General features: G+C 46.2%; 1 protein-coding gene across 1 annotated transcript in view; it reads left to right on the top strand.

The window, feature by feature from the left end:
• Positions 1 to 18530, top strand: part of LOC103188906 (dynein axonemal heavy chain 3-like) — a 135357-nt gene that overhangs the window by 64148 nt on the left and 52679 nt on the right. Inside the window, exons 24-27 of the mRNA XM_042335009.1 lie at positions 356 to 514; positions 1046 to 1274; positions 13635 to 13787; positions 17892 to 18033. Of these exons, the coding sequence (XP_042190943.1) occupies positions 356 to 514; positions 1046 to 1274; positions 13635 to 13787; positions 17892 to 18033 (683 nt within the window). The remainder of the gene's footprint in view (positions 1 to 355; positions 515 to 1045; positions 1275 to 13634; positions 13788 to 17891; positions 18034 to 18530) is intronic.

Here is an 18530-nt window from a genome sequence, read left to right as displayed (position 1 = left end):
AGCTGGGGGTTGGAATCAGGAGGGGTGGAGGGCAGCGAGGGGACACACATTGAACAAAAATGATAGAGACAAAGGACGCACCTGGAGTGCAGCTGAGATTGGTGAGTCTCAGTACCTCGCTCACAATCAGCCTCACACACAGGGAGAACAATCAGGGCTTTTCACGTTCCATTTAACTTTTAATTTCGGGGGAAAAGCAGCTGGGCTTTTATACCACGGCATTAATACCGTGCCGAGGCTTAAAGTCAAGAAAAATCACACTGTTGTTTTGTCAAAGGAGATTTTCAATTAACGTTGGCGGGGCCCGTTGTGAGGTCCAGTTGTCTCATTCAGGCTGTTGTGTCTGACACCACAGGAGGCTGATAATGAAGGAATCAGTGAAGGAGCCCAATGCTATGAGGGTTATCTCACAGCCACACATGCTGGACAAGCTGAGAGAAGCAGAAGCACTTTTGGATGACATTCAGAAAGGCCTCAACGAATACTTGGAAAAGAAGAGATTGTTCTTTCCTCGGTAACCGAGAACAACAATTGTCTATTCTGCGCAAATAGGAACATAGAAACAGGAGGAGGCCATTCAGCCCCTTGAGCCTGACCCGCCATTCTATAAGTTCACGGCTGATCTGCACCTCAACTGCAAATACCCGCCTTTGCCCCGTATCCCTTGATCCCCGGACCTGACAAACACCTCAAACTGGACAATGTGAATGGATCCGCAGCCATAATCCACAGGGTTTTGGGGGTGGGAGAGAGAGAGTTCCAGATTCCCACTGGCCTTTGGGTGAAAAACTGCCCCTGACTTCACTGCTAAATGGCCTCGCTGTAATGTTAAAACGTTGCCCCCTTGTTCTGGATTCCCCCCGAGGAAATAGTTTCTGTAGCTACCCTATCGAATCCCTTTATTATTAATATCAGATCACTCTCAACCTGCTAAACTCAAGGGAATAAAGACCAAGAATATTTTATCAACTGATTAAAAACAATTATTTGGACTTTGTGTTAGTTTTTCATTTTGATTTTGCTTTATTTTGTGTGTCGTTTCCAGGTTTTTCTTCCTCTCCAACGACGAACTTTTGGAGATCCTGTCAGAGACAAAGGACCCACTTCGAGTTCAGCCACATCTCAAGAAATGTTTTGAAGGGATCGCTCAACTGACCTTTAACACCGACAAAGAGATAACTCACATCCAGTCAGCGGAGAATGAGAAAGTGGAGCTCGTTCAACGAATCATCCCAGCCAGTGCCAGGGGTCTGGTGGAAAAATGGCTTCATGAGGTGATTATTGCTGCAGTTTGTACCAGGCTGAGTCATCGGAAACACATTATAACACCTCCTCCTGCCTTCCCTCAGTGAAAAAAACTATAGCAAACTAGAAAAAACATGCTGCCAATCAGAAATTTAAAAAATCTACAGCAGGTAAATCAGGAGCTGAAATAGAAATATCGTGGAAGTCCTGTAGCTCAGCGGTTAGAGCACTCGCCTCACAAGCGAGAGACCTGGGTTCGATTCCCGGTCAGGGCAAAACCTTGGGCAAGCTTCCTTACTCCATATGCAGCAAATAGGAATCAGGTTGTTAGTTGATTGGTGGATTGCTTTCCGGGGGTAATAATCCCTTAAAAAATAAATATAAAAATATAAATAATAATCTGATCACTCAATCCACGGCTGTTTGTGGGACGCTGCTGTGTGCAATTGGCTGCCGTGTTTCGTCCACAAAATACACATTCAATTCACTTTACATTATATCCTGTGAAGCGCTTTGAGACGTCTCAGAGACGTGATATCAAATGTAAGGATTATTATTATTGTTGTTGTGCTACTGTGTGTGAGACCACACTGTGTATATAGCACCACTGGTTCAGTCCATTTATTACTGGCATTCCTCTTGCTCCTTCTACTTGCTTTTCTGTAACTGCCTGAGTTCTGTGTGTGAGCATTGCTAACTGCAGCCTGTGTCTCACTGGTTATCGTGTGCTTTTTATCTTGCATCCAATGGTGGGACTTGGAGCAGAGAATGAATGGTCTGACAGGTAAGTGGAAAGTCTGCTAGAGAAATGCACATTGTCTAGCTCAATGTAAGGCTTTGCTGCACCTAAAACAGCCCACAGACCTCTTTAAGCGTAAAAGCAATTTTAGCAAAGTGATTAGTGATTGACATTGACAATAGCGCACGGCCAGCCAGCATTGTGGGCTAGCCAAGGCAAGTTTCTCTCATTCGGAGGAGACAGATTGCTGAATGTGCTACAAACATTTGAGAGCACCTCAGCTATATATAACAGAGAGAAGGTGTTGTGCTGCTACTCTGTGAGAACATCAATTCTACAAATCTCTCAGTGGCTTAAGCAAAATAGAATATAACAATTACACCCAGCTCGATCTATAGGTCCTTGGATTTCTTTAGATTAAGCAATTAGGTAAACGTTCAAGGTTAATAAGGAGAAACTGTTTCCTCTGGCGTGTAGTTTGGTCGGTAACCAGAGGACACAGATTTAAGATAATTGGCAAAAGAACCAGAGGGGAGACATGGAGATGTTTTTTTTACTCAGAGAGTTGTTGCGGTCTGGAATGTACGGCTGAAAGGTTGTTGGAAGCACATTTGATAATAGCTTTCAAAAGGGAATTGGATAGGTACTTGAAAATGAATAATTTGCAGGGCTGTGGGGTAAGAGCGGGGGATTGGAGTAGCTGGTGGCTCCTTCAAAGAGTCGGCACAGGCACAATGGGCTGAATGGCCTCCTTCTGTGCTGTAAGACTCTATGAATAAGATTAGCAGAAAACTATGCACAGTGTCCAGGTGATCAGACTTGGGGTGTCAAAGCCCCTCAATGTTTGCTGAACAGAGGACTGAGACACTTTAGCAGATGGTCTGCAGATTCTGGGAAGGAATGAGTGTTGGAGAAAATACATTTTGATTACAACAACACAGGACATTTACAGAGTCTTTCACGTCAGGAAGACATCCCAAGGCGCTGGACAGTCAGGGATATGGACCCGAGCTGGGGGTTGGGATCAAGAGGGGTGGAGGACAGGAAGGTGGGGGTAGGAGGGTGACTGAAGGCGCGGTCGAAGAGGAGGATCTTGAGACGTGCTTTGAACTTCTTGCTGATTCTTTGATTTGTCTTTACCTCGTTCTGTCCAAGAATATTCATATTGACATTTTATCAAGAATAAAACTGGTGAGATCCTGAAAGTCGAATGTGAGTTGTGTAACTGTTGGAACATCATTAAGTGGCTCAGTTTCTGCTAGGTTTGAGCTCCTTTTCCAGCTGTAATATTAACACCGTATGTGGTTTGAAATCTTCTGTAATGTGGCATGAAATTACTCATTACTTTCAAAGAGGAAATGAAAGCGTGGGGGAAAGTGATTGATGTCACAACTGATGAAGATAGATTCACTCGCTCCTGTGCTTTATGGCTTTTTATTCCTATGTGATTGTGACATGATCTCATGTAGGGAGAGAAGCCATGAAATACACAGTGAGAAGCTTCTGGAAGGCTGGACAAAGCGGTGGGACTGAAGACTTGTTGAAGATGTGATTGGGGGCTATATCAAATGCAAGGATGATTACTATTATTCATCATTCATCAAAGTATATTTTCTTTAAATGAGCATTTCATTCTCTGACACCCAGATGGCCCGGGTTCGACTCCCGTTTTGGGAGTCACATCTTTCAGCGCCTTGGGACATCCTCCTGACGTGAAAGACGCTATACAAATGTAATTTGTTGTTGTTTTATTTCAGCTCTACAAAAATAACAGCTCTGCTAACTGACATGTATTCTGTCCTGTTTCAGTGTGATTCACCCTAACTGGATAACGATGGTTTTAAAACATTGAGAGCAATGTGAATGATTTAATCTCAGTTCATTTCAATGTAGATATGTCAGTGTCTTTCACAGCTATGAATATGATAGGGTCTGAATGTTACTGAATATCAGGGTATCTTACATTCAGAGCAGAGCAGCATTAAATTGTGGCTACCATGATGGCTAGTGAGTTGAGATAGTATTAGTCTGGAAATTTACCGGTAAATGACGAGTAACTCTTGTTCTGTTTCAATGGATGGTCTTCAGTTAGGATCTTGTTTCTTTATACTTTGACACATATTAGTTTCACAGTCAATTGTAGTTTGTGTACCCAGATTCCCTGTGTATAAAAACCTCCCTCACTGACACTGATGTTCTTCTGTATCTACATACCTACTGTATTTTCTTCTTTATGATATAAATAATGTCTCCAAATAATAAAACTTTTTTTTCACAAAGCTATTCTCTTCCTTCCCTTTCTTTCCTCCTGTGAATTCCTGCCGTGAATCAAAGTGTTCTTATATATTATTTTCTTGAGCAAATATTTTGGCAGGCATAATATTCATATCATTAGAAATTCCAAAAGCAAATAAAACCAAGAAAATATTAAACCATAACAGAATAGAATTTATGATTGAATTTGATTTGGATTGTGTAACTCAATAATAATAATAATAATACTTGCATACGATGTAGCCCCTTATCAGATCTTCGAGACATGTCAAAGTGCTTCACAGGGTAAACTGTAAAGTAAGTGACTGTATATTTTGTGGGTGAAGCATCCAGTTGCACACAGTGTGTTTCACCTTTGCCTGGGAATCGAACCTGGGACCTCTCGCTTGCGAGGCAAGTGCACTAACCAGTAAGCGACAGGATAATGATGTATCTTCAATCATTCCCTGGGTGTAATTAACCATCACCGTTTATTGTGTTGTAATCATCTTGTAAAGCTCTTTGCCTTTTGCTCCCAAAAGTACAATTTTGTCTAATTCAAGTGGCTTTGGTGGTTGTTGAGAAGTAATGGTTCTGATGCTTTTGAAAGTGTCCGGACTGATTATCATACAGCTTCAGAACTGAATTATGAAGTCAAAATCATCAGGAATAGGGACGGCAGAAAATGTCAGCCTTGTGTTCTGTCCTGGGATGGTTTGCTTGTGAAATTGTGAAAGGATGAAATCTACTGAGCCAAGCACCAAAACATTAATCCACACTGAAACTTGCATTCACAGAACCTGCTGCGGTGGATCAGGGCAGCATGAACATCTGAATGACCAATACTAGCCTGTTCTCAATGGTCTATAAATGATTCTGATGAATTTTATGTTTGAATAGGGGACCATGAACTAATTAAATCATATTGCCATTTCTTATGATTTAGTAGACTTTCTTTTGTGTTTTGGTATAATACAGGATTCAATAATGTACAATAAATATGATTAATTACCTGTATTATTAACCAGATAAATTACCTTTTATGGCTGAGCACAAAAATCAAGTGCCAAAATGAGCTCAGTCTAACACTAGAGCTGGCTGTTAAACAGTGTGGAGTTGTGGAGTCCTGTAGCTCAGTAGTTACAGCTTTCACCTCGCAAGCCAGAGGACCCGGGTTCGATTCCCAGTCAGGGCAAAACCTTAGGTAAGTTTCCCTACTCCACACGCCTCTGTTTACCAGCAGGAAACAGAAACCTGATTGTTAGTCGATTCGTGGATCACTTTCCGGGGGTAATAATCGCTCCACACAAAAAAATAGTAATAATAATAATAATTTGGTCACTCAATCCGCGACTGTTTGTGAGACGCTGCTGGGCGCAATTGGCTGCCGCATTTCGTTCATAAAATACACAGTCACTACACTTTACAGTATATTCTGTGAAGGGCTTTGAGATGTCTCGAAGATGTGATAAGGTGCTATATCATTATTATTTTATTACATTATATTGTGGCACCAGATCTGACAGGACCAGACTAATCAAGTGGAATTCTCTTTGACCGAGCCTTCAGCTCCCCTCTCGACTCTCTTCCCCCTCCTCGCTCCCTCCCTTCCCTCCCCTCACTCTGACCATTTCCCCCCTCCTCGCGCCCTCCCTTCCCTCCCCTCACTCTGACCATTTCCCCCCTCCTCGCTCCCTCCCTTCCCTCCCCTCACCCTGACCATTTCCCCCCTCCTCGCTTCCCTCCCCTCACCCTGACCATTTCCCCCCTCTTCGCTCCCTCGCTTCCCTCCCCTCACCCTGACCATTTCCCCCCAATGCTCGGGTCATGACCCAACTGTGCAGCGCCTTGGGACGTCCTCCTGACGTGAAAGGCGCTTTATAAATGGAATCTTGTTGTTGTTGTTGTTGTTGGAATACAACAAAAGTGGGTGTTTACAAGTGCTGCAGATTGCAGGCTGATGAGCATAACATTTGTTGTAAGGAGAGAATAGAGAGTCTGTAGGTACAGAAATAAATCATGAGCATTCAAGGCAATACATTATATGGGTTTATGGAAGGCAGGATTTCATGCTTTGTAATTAGTTGATGACATGGAGATTTAGTGGCTGAGCTGAAGGGAAGTACAATATTATGGGGTGAAAATGAGATGTTTGATAATGTATTCGATGTGAACATAGGGAAAGTGAAGAGGGGAGACAGGAGCTAATTGTTTTGATTTGTTGTTTTTGCCCAGCCGGGTGTCTGACACACACGGAAACCCATCACCGTGACCGGCCGGGTGTCTGACACACACGGAAACCCGTCACCGTGACCAGCCGGGTGTCTGACACACACGGAAACCCGTCACCGTGACCAGCCGGGTGTCTGACACACACGGAAACCCGTCACCGTGACCAGCCGGGTGTCTGACACACACGGAAACCCGTCACCGTGACCAGCCGGGTGTCTGACACACACGGAAACCCATCACCCTGACCAGCCGGGTGTCTGACACACACGGAAACCCATCACCGTGACCAGCTGGGTGTCTGACACACACGGAAACCCATCACCGTGACCAGCCGGGTGTCTGACACACACGGAAACCCGTCACCGTGACCAGCCGGGTGTCTGACACACACGGAAACCCGTCACCGTGACCAGCCGGGTGTCTGACACACACAGAAACCCGTCACTGTGACCAGCCGGGTGTCTGACACACACTAAAACCCTTCACCGTGACCAGCCGGGTGTCTGACACACACGGAAACCCATCACCGTGACCAGCCGGGTGTCTGTCACACATGGAAACCCATCACCGTGACCAGCCGGGTGTCTGACGCACACGGAAATCTGTCACCGTGACCGGCCGGGTGTCTGACACACAAGGAAACCCATCACCGTGACCAGCCGGGTGTCTGACACACACTAAAACCCTTCACCGTGACCAGCCAGGTGTCTGTCACACACGGAAACCTGTCACCGTGACCAGCCGGGTGTATGTCGCACATGGAAACCCATCACCGTGACCAGCCGGGTGTCTGACACACACGGAAACCCGTCACCGTGACCAGCCGGGTGTCTGACACACACGGAAACCCATCACTGTGCTTAAGAGTCTCCAAACCCAACTGAGATTTTCATGCCTCCTACCTACACTTGGAAATCCCAGAGTTAGATTGTCGGAATGGAATGCACTCTCTCTTTCTCCCCGCATCCTGTTTACCTAATTCAGGAGAGTATTAGGCGCAGGTTGGCAAAAGCCAAGGCTTGGGGGGAGTCCAGAGTGTGCGTTGGGGTAACTGCTGGAGTCTAACCAGCTAAACCCACATAGCTTGCCATTGATATCACTATCTGGCCAAGCTTTCCTGCTGCTTGTCCAGCGAGGACCACCCTACCCTTTAGGGCTTTGGCTGCAGGGTTAACAGGAGCTGAGTGGGATGACTGCCTGCCCCAGTGATGATCGGCTGATGACCTGGAGCTGAGGAGGATGGCTTCCATTTTCTTCACAATTTGCAGAAGCAACTTGTGACTCATCCAGGAATTGATGTCTGACGGGTGGGCAGGGAATCAAGACTAGAAATAGAAAGGTAGATTTGGGTGTCATCTGCCACATAGCCACTAATTCTCATTGTCAATAGTCTGTGGTGCAAAGCTCACCAACTAGCTGTCATGGTGTCTGTCTGGGAAACACAGCTGATGGTCACTGATTTGGGGCAGGAGGTTATAAACATAGCTGTGGAATGAGATGAACAAACACTCTGTCCTGGTGGCTGTACAGTACTATTATGGCTGGAGGGAAGCAAGCCAGGGTTAGACAGGGTGGGAACAGGAATGTTCTGGCACGTTAGGAATCGGGGACTTGCTATATGGTAAATTACCTTTATCAACAGTATGGACTACACAATACGTAGCGTTTGTGTTTGGTCTGTGGTAGAAGTAGGGTTAAACAGCCTTGCCTTTTTCCACGCTTTCTTGTGTTCTCTTTATTAGGAGTCCTGTGTGTAATGGTTACTCACAAAAGAGAGGACCCAGGTTCAATTGCCAGGCAGGGTGAAACTTCGGCAAGTTTCCTTACTCCACACGCCTCTGTTTACCGAGCAGTAAATAGGAACCCGGTTATTAGTCGACTGGCAAATCTCTTCCTGGTGGTAATAATCACTTCTAAAAAAATAAAATAATTTGGTCACTCAATCCACGACTGTTTGTGGGACACTGCTGGGCACAATTGGCTGCCGCATTTCGCCCACAAAATATACACTTTACAGTATAACCTGTGCAGCCCTTTGAGACATCTTGAAGAAGTGATATCAAATGCAAATATTATGATTATCTATTCACAGCAAGAACAATATAATAATTTCATTCCCTCAGTGATTCCCCAGTCTTTTTCTATATAAAACTAATATTGTTCTTTTTTTAGAATAGCATAAAATTTTAGCATAAACTTCATGAATAAAGTTTAATTGCCTTTCTCTGGCAAGACCCCGTTTTAATAAGTCCTGCGGTTGGATTGGAATCTGCTGGAAGTCTTACATCATGTCAAAAGTGGTTCAGTGAGACAATTGCTTCTCTCCCTGAACCTGCTCAACATACAAATGAGAAGTGAATCGAGGGGAATAGTGTTTGCAGGTGCACAGTATTTACATTTTAATTACAGGGAAAGAATGTCTCAGAGTGCTCGTACTAAGATACTGTTGGTTAATATGTATTTTGTGGGTGAGAGTTTGAGGAAAATTATGAGCTCAGTGGTTAGAGAGAGGACCTGGGTTCGATTCCCGGGCAGGGCGGGTAGTTTCCTTACTCCACACGCCTCTGTTAACCTAGTAACTAGTAACCCAGTTGTTAGTCAATTGGCCTAAGGTTTCGCCCTGTGGGGAATTGAACCCAGGTCTCTCCTTGTGAAGCGAGTGCTCTAACCACTGAGCTACAGGACTCCACGATGTATCATCACAGTCTGAACTCTAAAACATAATGATGATTATAGACAGATATTGTCTTGGAAAACCGCAAAGCATTTTTTTTAATCTTTCTGTAAAAATAATATTGCACCTTAATCAAAACAATGGAAAACACATTTTTTAAACTATCCAAAATTCTCCCAGTTTATAATAGTTTATTACACATGTCAGACTTGGGGTTTAATTAATATTGATTTTGTGATTGTCCAACAAATAAATAAGCACAAAACCACTACATTTCAGGGAATGAGACGTTAATCTAAAATCAATTACTTGGGAAACTGGATTTGTTCCAATTAGTGTTTTTCAATGTATTTGGACATTAAACAAAACCAAATCAATATTCCCATCAACAGGATGGCATTGTATATAATAATAATAATAATCCTTGCATCTGACACAGTGCCTTATCAAGTCTTCGAGACATCTCAAAGTGCTTCACAGCATACACTGCAACGTGAATTGACTGTGTATTTTGTGGGCGAAATGTGGCAGCCAATTGCACACAGCAGCATCCAATAAATAGTCGTGGATTGAGTGACCAAATTATTATTTTATTTTTATTGGATTATTACCCCCGGAAAGCGATCCACCAGTTGACTAACAACCGGGTTCCTACTTACTGCTGATAAACAGAGGTGCGTGTGTGGAGTACGCTATCCTCCTCCACCGCTTGTCCTCCCACCTAAACCTTCAAGGCCCTGTCCTTGAGTGGTTTAGGTTGTACCTCTCCCACCGTCTTCACTTTGTCTCCTCAAATGGCTTTTCCTCCACCCCCCGCACTGTCTCGTGCGGTGTCCCTCAGGGCTCTGTCCTCGGTCCCCTCCTCTTCACCCTCTATATGCTCCCCCTGTGGTGACATCATTCGCAGACATGGGGTTAACTTCCACATGTATGCGGATGACACCCAACTCTACCTTTCCTCAACTCCACGACCACCGATGTCCTGACAGCTGTCTGTCCGACATCGAGTCCTGGACGAGAGATAACTTTCTCCAGCTCAACGTGCGCCAAACTGAGGCCCTCCTGATTGGCTCACGTCAGCGCCTCCGCACCTCAGGCGCTGACAGCATCAGCTCCGCACTCTCCACCTCTCAAAGCCATCAGGAACCTCGGGGTTCTGTTCGACCCTGAGCTGTCCTTTCTCCCTCATATCCGCTCCACAACTGGCACCGCCTTCCATCACCTCCGGAACATCGCCAGACTACGGCACTACCTCACCCCTCACACGGCTGAAACTCTGGTCCACGCCTTCATTACCTCAAGGCTGGACTATGGGAACTCTCTCCTCTCGGCCTTCCCGGCCCTCCCTCCACACTGCCGGTCATTCAGAACTCTGCAGCTCGTGTACTGTCCCGCACCAGTGACCACATCACTCCCACCCTCGCTCGCCTCCACTGGCTCCCCATCCCCCAGAGGATCGAATTCAAGATCCTCACCTACAAGGCCATTCACGGCTTTGCTCCCTCCTACCTCTTCAACCTACTATCCCCCTACCTACCCGCCCGTACCCTCCGTTCCTCTGGCTCCGGTCTGCTCCACATCCCCCGCCCCAACCGCCCTACTATCGATGGCCAGGCCTTCAGCCTCTCAGCCCCGAGGCTCTGGAACTCCATCCCCCAGTGCCTTCGCCGCCTCCTCCCTTTCCTCCTTCAAGGCCGGTCTCAAGACCTTTCTCTTTGACCTTCAGCCTTCAGCTCCCCTCTCGACTCTCTACCCCCTCCTCACCCCCTCCCTCCCCTCACCCTGACCATTTCCCCCCCAATGCTCGGGTCCTGACCCAACTGTCCAGCGCCTTGGGACGTCCTCCCGACCTGAAAGGCGCTCAATAAATGGAATCTTGTTGTTGTTGTTGTGGAGTAAGGAAACTTGACTAAGGTTTAGGTTATTCTACACAAGCTGTGTCAGGGCTGCTGTCCAGGCCGCTGTGAGATGATTGTTAAACATCACCTCTGGCACCATTAACCATCTTTATCCTCACAAATGCTTTGTTTTACTCTGAGCCGAGCTGTCCATTAGCTTTGAGTCATGTTGTTGCCTATAATAAAGGCCCCAACTAGTTGTCAGCCAGTCAGTGCTTACTTATCTCAGCTAATGATTAATAACGCTTTTTAGTGTGTTTAGCAAACAAGCAATGAGGCTTCAGAAAGGCTCACTCTTTATCGTTCATGTAAATGTGGCATTTGTTTGGCCTGAAGGGAATCACAAAGCACTCGGCAATGGCTGTTTGGAATGCAGTGTTGATGCCAATACATTGTAAAGCCACTACACTCAAAATTAATACCCACTTGAACAGGTGGGGATATTTCCTGTGGGGCGGTGGGGGATAGGAAAAAGGAATAATAATTTTGTAACATTAGTTCCCAAAACAGCCTCACGAAACACCGGTCTCACAAGTTCTTGTCTCTAAAAATCCCAAGAGGCACTCCATTAAACTGTGCCCCAGAATATTCAACATTTTCACATTTTTAACCATTCATTTTCTTCACCTTCTTTCCACCGTCTTTAAAGTTCACGATAGTTTGTGTTTTGGGGGGAGGGGGTAAGCAAGGTTTCCTGGCTCCCAGGTGACCTGCCTAGCAAGGGAATGTCAGAATTGGGCCAGCCCTCTGTGCCAGTCTCTAGTCTGTGTTCCTGAGCCAGGCAGGTCCACAGTATAAGAACATAAGCAATCCAAGATGGAAAAAAACAAGGTCCATCTAGTTCACCTTCCACCCTCCTGGTGGTCCCATGCATATATGGATGTCCTGTAGCTCAGTGGTTGGAGCACTCGCTTTGCAAGCGAGAGACCTGAATTCAATTCCAGGCAGAGGGCGAAACCTCGGGCAAGTTTCCTTACTCCACACAGAGCCTAATAATAATCCTCCAAAACAAAAAACAATAATAAATTGGTCATTTTCAATCTACGACTGTTTGTGGGACATTGCTGTGCGCAATTGGCTGCCGCGTTCGCCCACAAATATACAGTCAATTCACTTTACAGTATATTCTGTGAAGCACTTTGGGATGTCCTCCCGACGTGAAAAGCGCTATATCAAATGCAAGGATTATTATTATTATTATTATTATATATCCCAAACTCCCTATGTACTGTATCCTACAATGTTATCTCCTAAAATAAATATCCCAGGGCACTCACTGCTGATGGCAGCACAGCCCGGCCCGGCTCATCAGCAGGACCTGGAAGGGTCGACCATTCACTGGGGGCCGGGAATCCTCCCCCTCAGCTCCTGGTAACCCCGCAGCCAAAGCCCTAATGGGGAGGGTGGTTCTCGCTGGACAAGCAGTAGAAAGCTGGCCAGACAGCGCTCTCAATGGCAAGTGTTTTTTCAGACACCCGCCCAACCAGAAAATATGGTTTATGTAAATTTCAGCACAAAAGATAATTCTCATTTATTCAACCTTTTACAAAATAAATTAAAATGTGTCACATGTATACAATAAACATTGTAAATCTAAATAGGAGAGTAAAACATGCACTCTAGGAACTGTGCCAGTGATGAGGTCAGCATTTAAAGTGGAATTGGATAAATACTAAACAGGAAGAAAGATACAGCAGCATTAAAGGGTATGGGGGGAGAGCCGAGGAGATGGATCATCACAGATAGCTCCAGTGTGAGAGGGAGTGAGAGAGCGAGCACCAGGACAATAGGCCTGACACCTCCTGCCGGGCTCTAACCTTCTCATAAGATTCACGTTCAATCCTTTCATTACAATTTGGATGAACTACAATTTATCCAACTGAATGTCGATTGGGAACAATTGCATTTGTAAATTAAAGATCTACTTTGGAGTCCTGTAGCTCAGTGGTTAGAGCACTCGCCTCGCAATCGAGAGGACCTGGGGTGGATTCCTGGGCAGGACAAAATCTTAGGCAAGTTTCCTTACTCCACACACCTCTGTTTGTCAGCAGTAAGTAGGAACCTGGTTGTTAGTCAATTAGTGGATCGCTTTTCCAGGGGTAATAATCCCTTCAGGTAGGGAATAAATAAATTTAAAATGATAATGATAATAATTCAGTCACTCAATCCACGACTGTTTGTGGGACGCTGCTGTACGCAATTGGCTGTCGTGTTTTCCCCTCAAAATATACAGTTACTACACTTTACAGTATATTCTGTGAAGAGATTTGAGACGTCTCGAAGACATGATAAGGCACTATAGCAAATGCAAAGATTATTTTAAACTAATTTTAAATGTACTTGTTAAAGAATAGCCATGTGAATGTTACCAAAATACTGTTTTGCATTCCATTATATTGAAAAGGATAGTGGTAATCTCTTGAAAATAGGAATGTGGCTAACAGCATTAAGGATGTATTTATGTTTGTTTGTGTATTCATTTTCTTTTTCTCTCTCATTCCATAGCTAATAGTCTTGTCGTTGAATTGAATGAATAAGTGGAGGTTCATAGCAATACAGCGGAATCTAATCCTACTATTTCTTTCATTTCTAGGTAGAAACAGAGATGAAAAGATCTTTAGAGGAAGTGATGTTACAAGCAATTATTGCTTATCCTGAGACAGCGCGAGAGCAGTGGGTGCTGAGTTGGCCTGGGCAGATCGTCTTGGCTTCTAGCATTGTGTATTGGACAGCCGCAGTGTCCCAGGTGTGTAATTAGCTACAACAACATCAACTCACAGCGACACGGCCCCCTCACACAGGGCAGTGCCCCAGAGCTCAGGACAGTGGCGGGGCACGACACCAAGCCGGGGGCGAGGTGACCGTAGCCACGGCCGAGGAGGAAGGTCTTCAGGCACGACCTGAAGATGGGGAAAGGAGGCGGCGAGGTGGAGGGAGAGAGGGAGGGAGGGAGGGCGAGAGTTCCAGACATTTGGGGCGTAGTGGCTAAGAGTGCGGCCACCAATGGTGGAGCAGAAGCACGAGGGACAAGCAGGAGCCCAGAGCCAGTTGAGCAGAGGCAGTGGGTGGTGGGTTGGGGAGTTAAGCAGATGGGAGAGTTGGGAGGTGCCAGGATGTGAAGGGATTTGAAAATGAGTTTGAGAATCTTTAAATCGATCCGTTTGTTGATAGGGAGCCAGTGAGGGCTGGGGAGGGCTGGGGTGATGGGGTACAGGGTTTAGTGTGTGTGATAGGGAGCCAGTGGGGGCTGGGGAGAGCTGGGGTGATGGGGTACAGGGTTTAGTGTGTGTGATAGGGAGCCAGTGGGGGCTGGGGTGATGGGGTACAGGGGTTAGTGTGTGTGATAGGGAGCCAGTGGGGGCTGGGGAGGGCTGGGGTGATGGGGTACAGGGTTTAGTGTGTGTGATAGGGAGCCAGTGGGGGCTGGGGAGAGCTGGGGTGATGGGGTACAGGGTTTAGTGTGTGATAGGGAGCCAGTGGGGGCTGGGGAGAGCTGGGGTGATGGGGTACAGGGTTTAGTGTGTGATAGGGAGCCAGTGGGGGCTGGGGAGGGCTGGGGTGATGGGGTACAGGGTTTAGTGTGTGTGATAGGGAGCCAGTGGGGCCGGGCGAGGGCTGGGGTGATGGGGTACAGGGGTTAGTGTGTGTGATAGGGAGCCAGTGGGGGCTGGGGAGGGCTGGGGTGATGGGGTACAGGGGTTAGTGTGTGTGATAGGGAGCCAGTGGGGCTGGGGAGGGCTGGGGTGATGGGGTACAGGGTTTAGTGTGTGTGATAGGGAGCCAGTGGGGGCTGAGGAGGGCTGGGGTGATGGGGTACAGGGTTAGTGTGTGTGATAGGGAGCCAGTGGGGCTGGGGAGGGCTGGGGTGATGGGGTACAGGGTTTAGTGTGTGTGATAGGGAGCCAGTGGGGGCTGAGGAGGGCTGGGGTGATGGGGTACAGGGTTAGTGTGTGTGATAGGGAGCCAGTGGGGGCTGGGGAGGGCTGGGGTGATGGGGTACAGGGTTAGTGTGTGATAGGGAGCCAGTGGGGGCTGGGGAGGGCTGGGGTGATGGGGTACAGGGTTTAGTGTGTGTGATAGGGAGCCAGTGGGGGCTGGGGAGGGCTGGGGTGATGGGGTACAGGGGTTAGTGTGTGTGATAGGGAGCCAGTGGGGGCTGGGGAGGGCTGGGGTGATGGGGTACAGGGTTAGTGTGTGTGATAGGGAGCCAGTGGGGGCTGGGGAGGGCTGGGGTGATGGGGTACAGGGTTAGTGTGTGTGATAGGGAGCCAGTGGGGGCTGGGGAGGGCTGGGGTGATGGGGTACAGGGTTTAGTGTGTGTGATAGGGAGCCAGTGGGGGCTGGGAGGGCTGGGGTGATGGGGTACAGGGTTAGTGTGTGTGATAGGGAGCCAGTGGGCGGGGCGAGGGCTGGGGTGATGGGGTACAGGGGTTAGTGTGTGTGATAGGGAGCCAGTGGGGGCTGGGGAGGGCTGGGGTGATGGGGTACAGGGGTTAGTGTGTGTGATAGGGAGCCAGTGGGGCGGGGCGAGGGCTGGGGTGATGGGGTACAGGGGTTAGTGTGTGTGATAGGGAGCCAGTGGGGGCTGGGGAGGGCTGGCGAGGGCTGGGGTGATGGAGAACACAGTTTCACTGGGGAAATGGAGTGTGTCTCATAAAGAGTGAGATAACTGTATTGAAAGATAGATTAGTCACTTAGCATCAAATGACTGCAGCAACTGCAACAGTTCTACTTAATACAAAGTGCTCACTAATGGAGATTAAGGCTGGAAAGTTTATCTTTTTAAAGCCTTTTCAGCAATAATGATTTCATAAAACTAGTAAAGCATCAAGACAGGAACTAAAGTCAAATCTAACATCAAACACTTTTAAAAGCAATGCGCTTTCTCTTGTCGCGCAAGGATTTTTATAATAATTAATAATAATAATTCTTGATACAGTGCTTTATCACGTCATTGAGACGTCTCAAAGCGCTTCATAGAATATACTGTAAAGTGTAGTGTATTTTGTGGGGGAAACGTGGCAACCAATTGTGCACGGCAGCGCCCACAAACAGTCGTGGATTGAAGTGACCAAATTATGATTATTATTATTATCTTTGTTATTATTGTTATTATTGTATGCCAAGGATTGGGAATGGTGAGAGTTTCTGGTGATTAAATTCAAACTCACAGTTGATCCAGACATTTAACCTCAGTGTGTGTTTGATTTGCGGAGAGGACTGTTGGTGATTCCATGTGATTGGATTCCTCACCTCCTCACTGCACACATACACACACACAGGCACACACACAGGCACACTCACACATACATACACAGACACACATGCATACTCACACAGACAGACAGACACACACACGCACATATAGACACACGCACAGACACAGACACATGCACGCAGACAGACACAGACCTATTTTGAACCATGCACAGGGAATCTCACTGAATGCCTCGCATTAATATTTGATCTGTGATGCTCGTTGTGAAGCTGAAAGGTACTTGAGATGTTTTCAATCTTCACTTCACTGTTGATCTTGGAACCTAACACAGAGGATGGAGCCGTCACCCTGTGGGCACCGGGTTTGATTCTGGGTGTATTTGAAAACTACAGAAACATAGAATCTTACAGCACAGAAGGAGGCCATTCAGCCCATCGAGCCTGTGCCTGTTCTTTGAAAGAGCTACCAACTGGTCCCACTCCCCCACTCTTACCCCAACCAGTCCCCACTCCCCCACTCTTACCCCAACCAGTCCCCATTCCCCCACTCTTACCCCAACTATCCCCACTCCCCCACTCTCACCCCAACTATCCCCCACTCCCCCACTCTTACCCCAACCAGTCCCCACTCCCCCTCTCTTACCCCAACTATCCCCCACTCCCCCTCTCTTACCCCATAACCCTGCACAGTTTTCATTTTCAAGTCCCTCTCCAATTCCCTTTTGAAAGCTATTATCGAATCTGCTCCCTCCAGCCTTTCAGGCTGTGTGTTCCAGATCTATACTCACCAACATTCTGGCAAAAACAATCATGCTAATGTAACTTCTTTGCTCAAACTAATAAATATAACAGGGATAGCACATTTATACAGTTACCCCCAGCTGTCAGACATTTAGCCATTGGGAAGAACAAGGTGGTTTTATACGTGTACAGTATAATGTGATGTAGAGTTTGCGCTCTATGCATTACTGTTTGTTCAGTTCATTTATTATACAGAACTTTCACAATGTACCTTTGTCAAACAGCTAAACTCATTCTGTCTGGTAGGATTCTGTCACCATTAATATTGTGAGGAATTGCAACAACTAATAGCTCCTGGCTGCCCGGCTCAGGGACCATGTACTGTACATAAAAGATAATCTTCTGTTGGAAATAAAGATTCAAAAAGGGTTTCCAAGAAAGGTGTAAAAAGGGATAATTGACTGTAGGAGTCAACTTACACGTTTTATTTTGTTACTTTTTGTGTGAAGGATGTGCTGCACTTATAGAGAGTCCCAGGTAACATCACATAAACGAGTTAGTTAGGCAAGTTTCCTTACTCCACATGGCTTGGTTTACCCAACAGTAAGTAGGAACCAGGTTGTTAGTCGATTGGTGGATCCCTTTCTGGGGGGTAATAATCCTTTTATTAAAAAAAATAATAATAATCATAATTTGGTCACTTCAATCCACGACTGTTTGTGGGACGCTGCTGTGCGCAATTGGCTGTCGCATTTCATCCACAAAATATACAGTCACTACACTTTACAGTAAATCCTGTGAAGCGGTTTGAGACGTCTTGAAGATGTATTAAGGAGCTATATCAAATGCGAGGATTATTATTATTATATTATTATTGTTGTTTTGCTTGCAGGCTTTCACCCAGAAGGACGGGCTGCCAGACTTCCTGCAGAACAGCAATAAACAAATTGAGGACACTGTGACTCTAGTGAGAGGAAAGCTGACTAAAATGGCCAGGATCACTCTGGGAGCTCTTATCACCATTGATGTTCATGGTAGGCAACATGCTCTGTAATCAATTCCACTCACCTCACTAACGTGCCAGCCTGCTTTATAGGCTGTTCAGAACCAGCTTTAAATGAGGCATCACTTTATTCCAGTGGGCGATCAGACATTTTAAGGTGCTACATCAAATGCAAGGATTATTACTATTTTTATTATTTTGTCTCTTTTTTAAATTCTCTTTATTTTCTCTTCTGTTAATTTCGCAATTATCACAGTATTCCTTGATCTGACTGTTTTCCCCTCGTCATCTGATCTCCTGACAACCTAATTTGCCATCTCCTGGGTCTCTCACTGTGTTTCTCCTGCTCTGTATTTTTCTATCTCCAGGCTTTTTATTTCTTGTGATCTTTTTACTATTTCCCTGATCCTTTCAGGTCCCGACAGCTGCTTGTATCTAATCAGCACTAAAGTGAAAGTGCTATTTGATCTTGCTTTTAAAATCACACTTATTTTTCTGTTAATAACAACACTGAAGTCTATCTCCAGT

This window comes from Callorhinchus milii, unplaced genomic scaffold (assembly GCF_018977255.1).
Source record: "Callorhinchus milii isolate IMCB2004 unplaced genomic scaffold, IMCB_Cmil_1.0 Scaffold5, whole genome shotgun sequence".
In the NCBI taxonomy this organism is placed as follows: domain Eukaryota; kingdom Metazoa; phylum Chordata; class Chondrichthyes; order Chimaeriformes; family Callorhinchidae; genus Callorhinchus; species Callorhinchus milii.
Note: the sequence above shows the minus strand (reverse complement) of the source record. Positions and strands in the feature narration are given on the sequence as shown.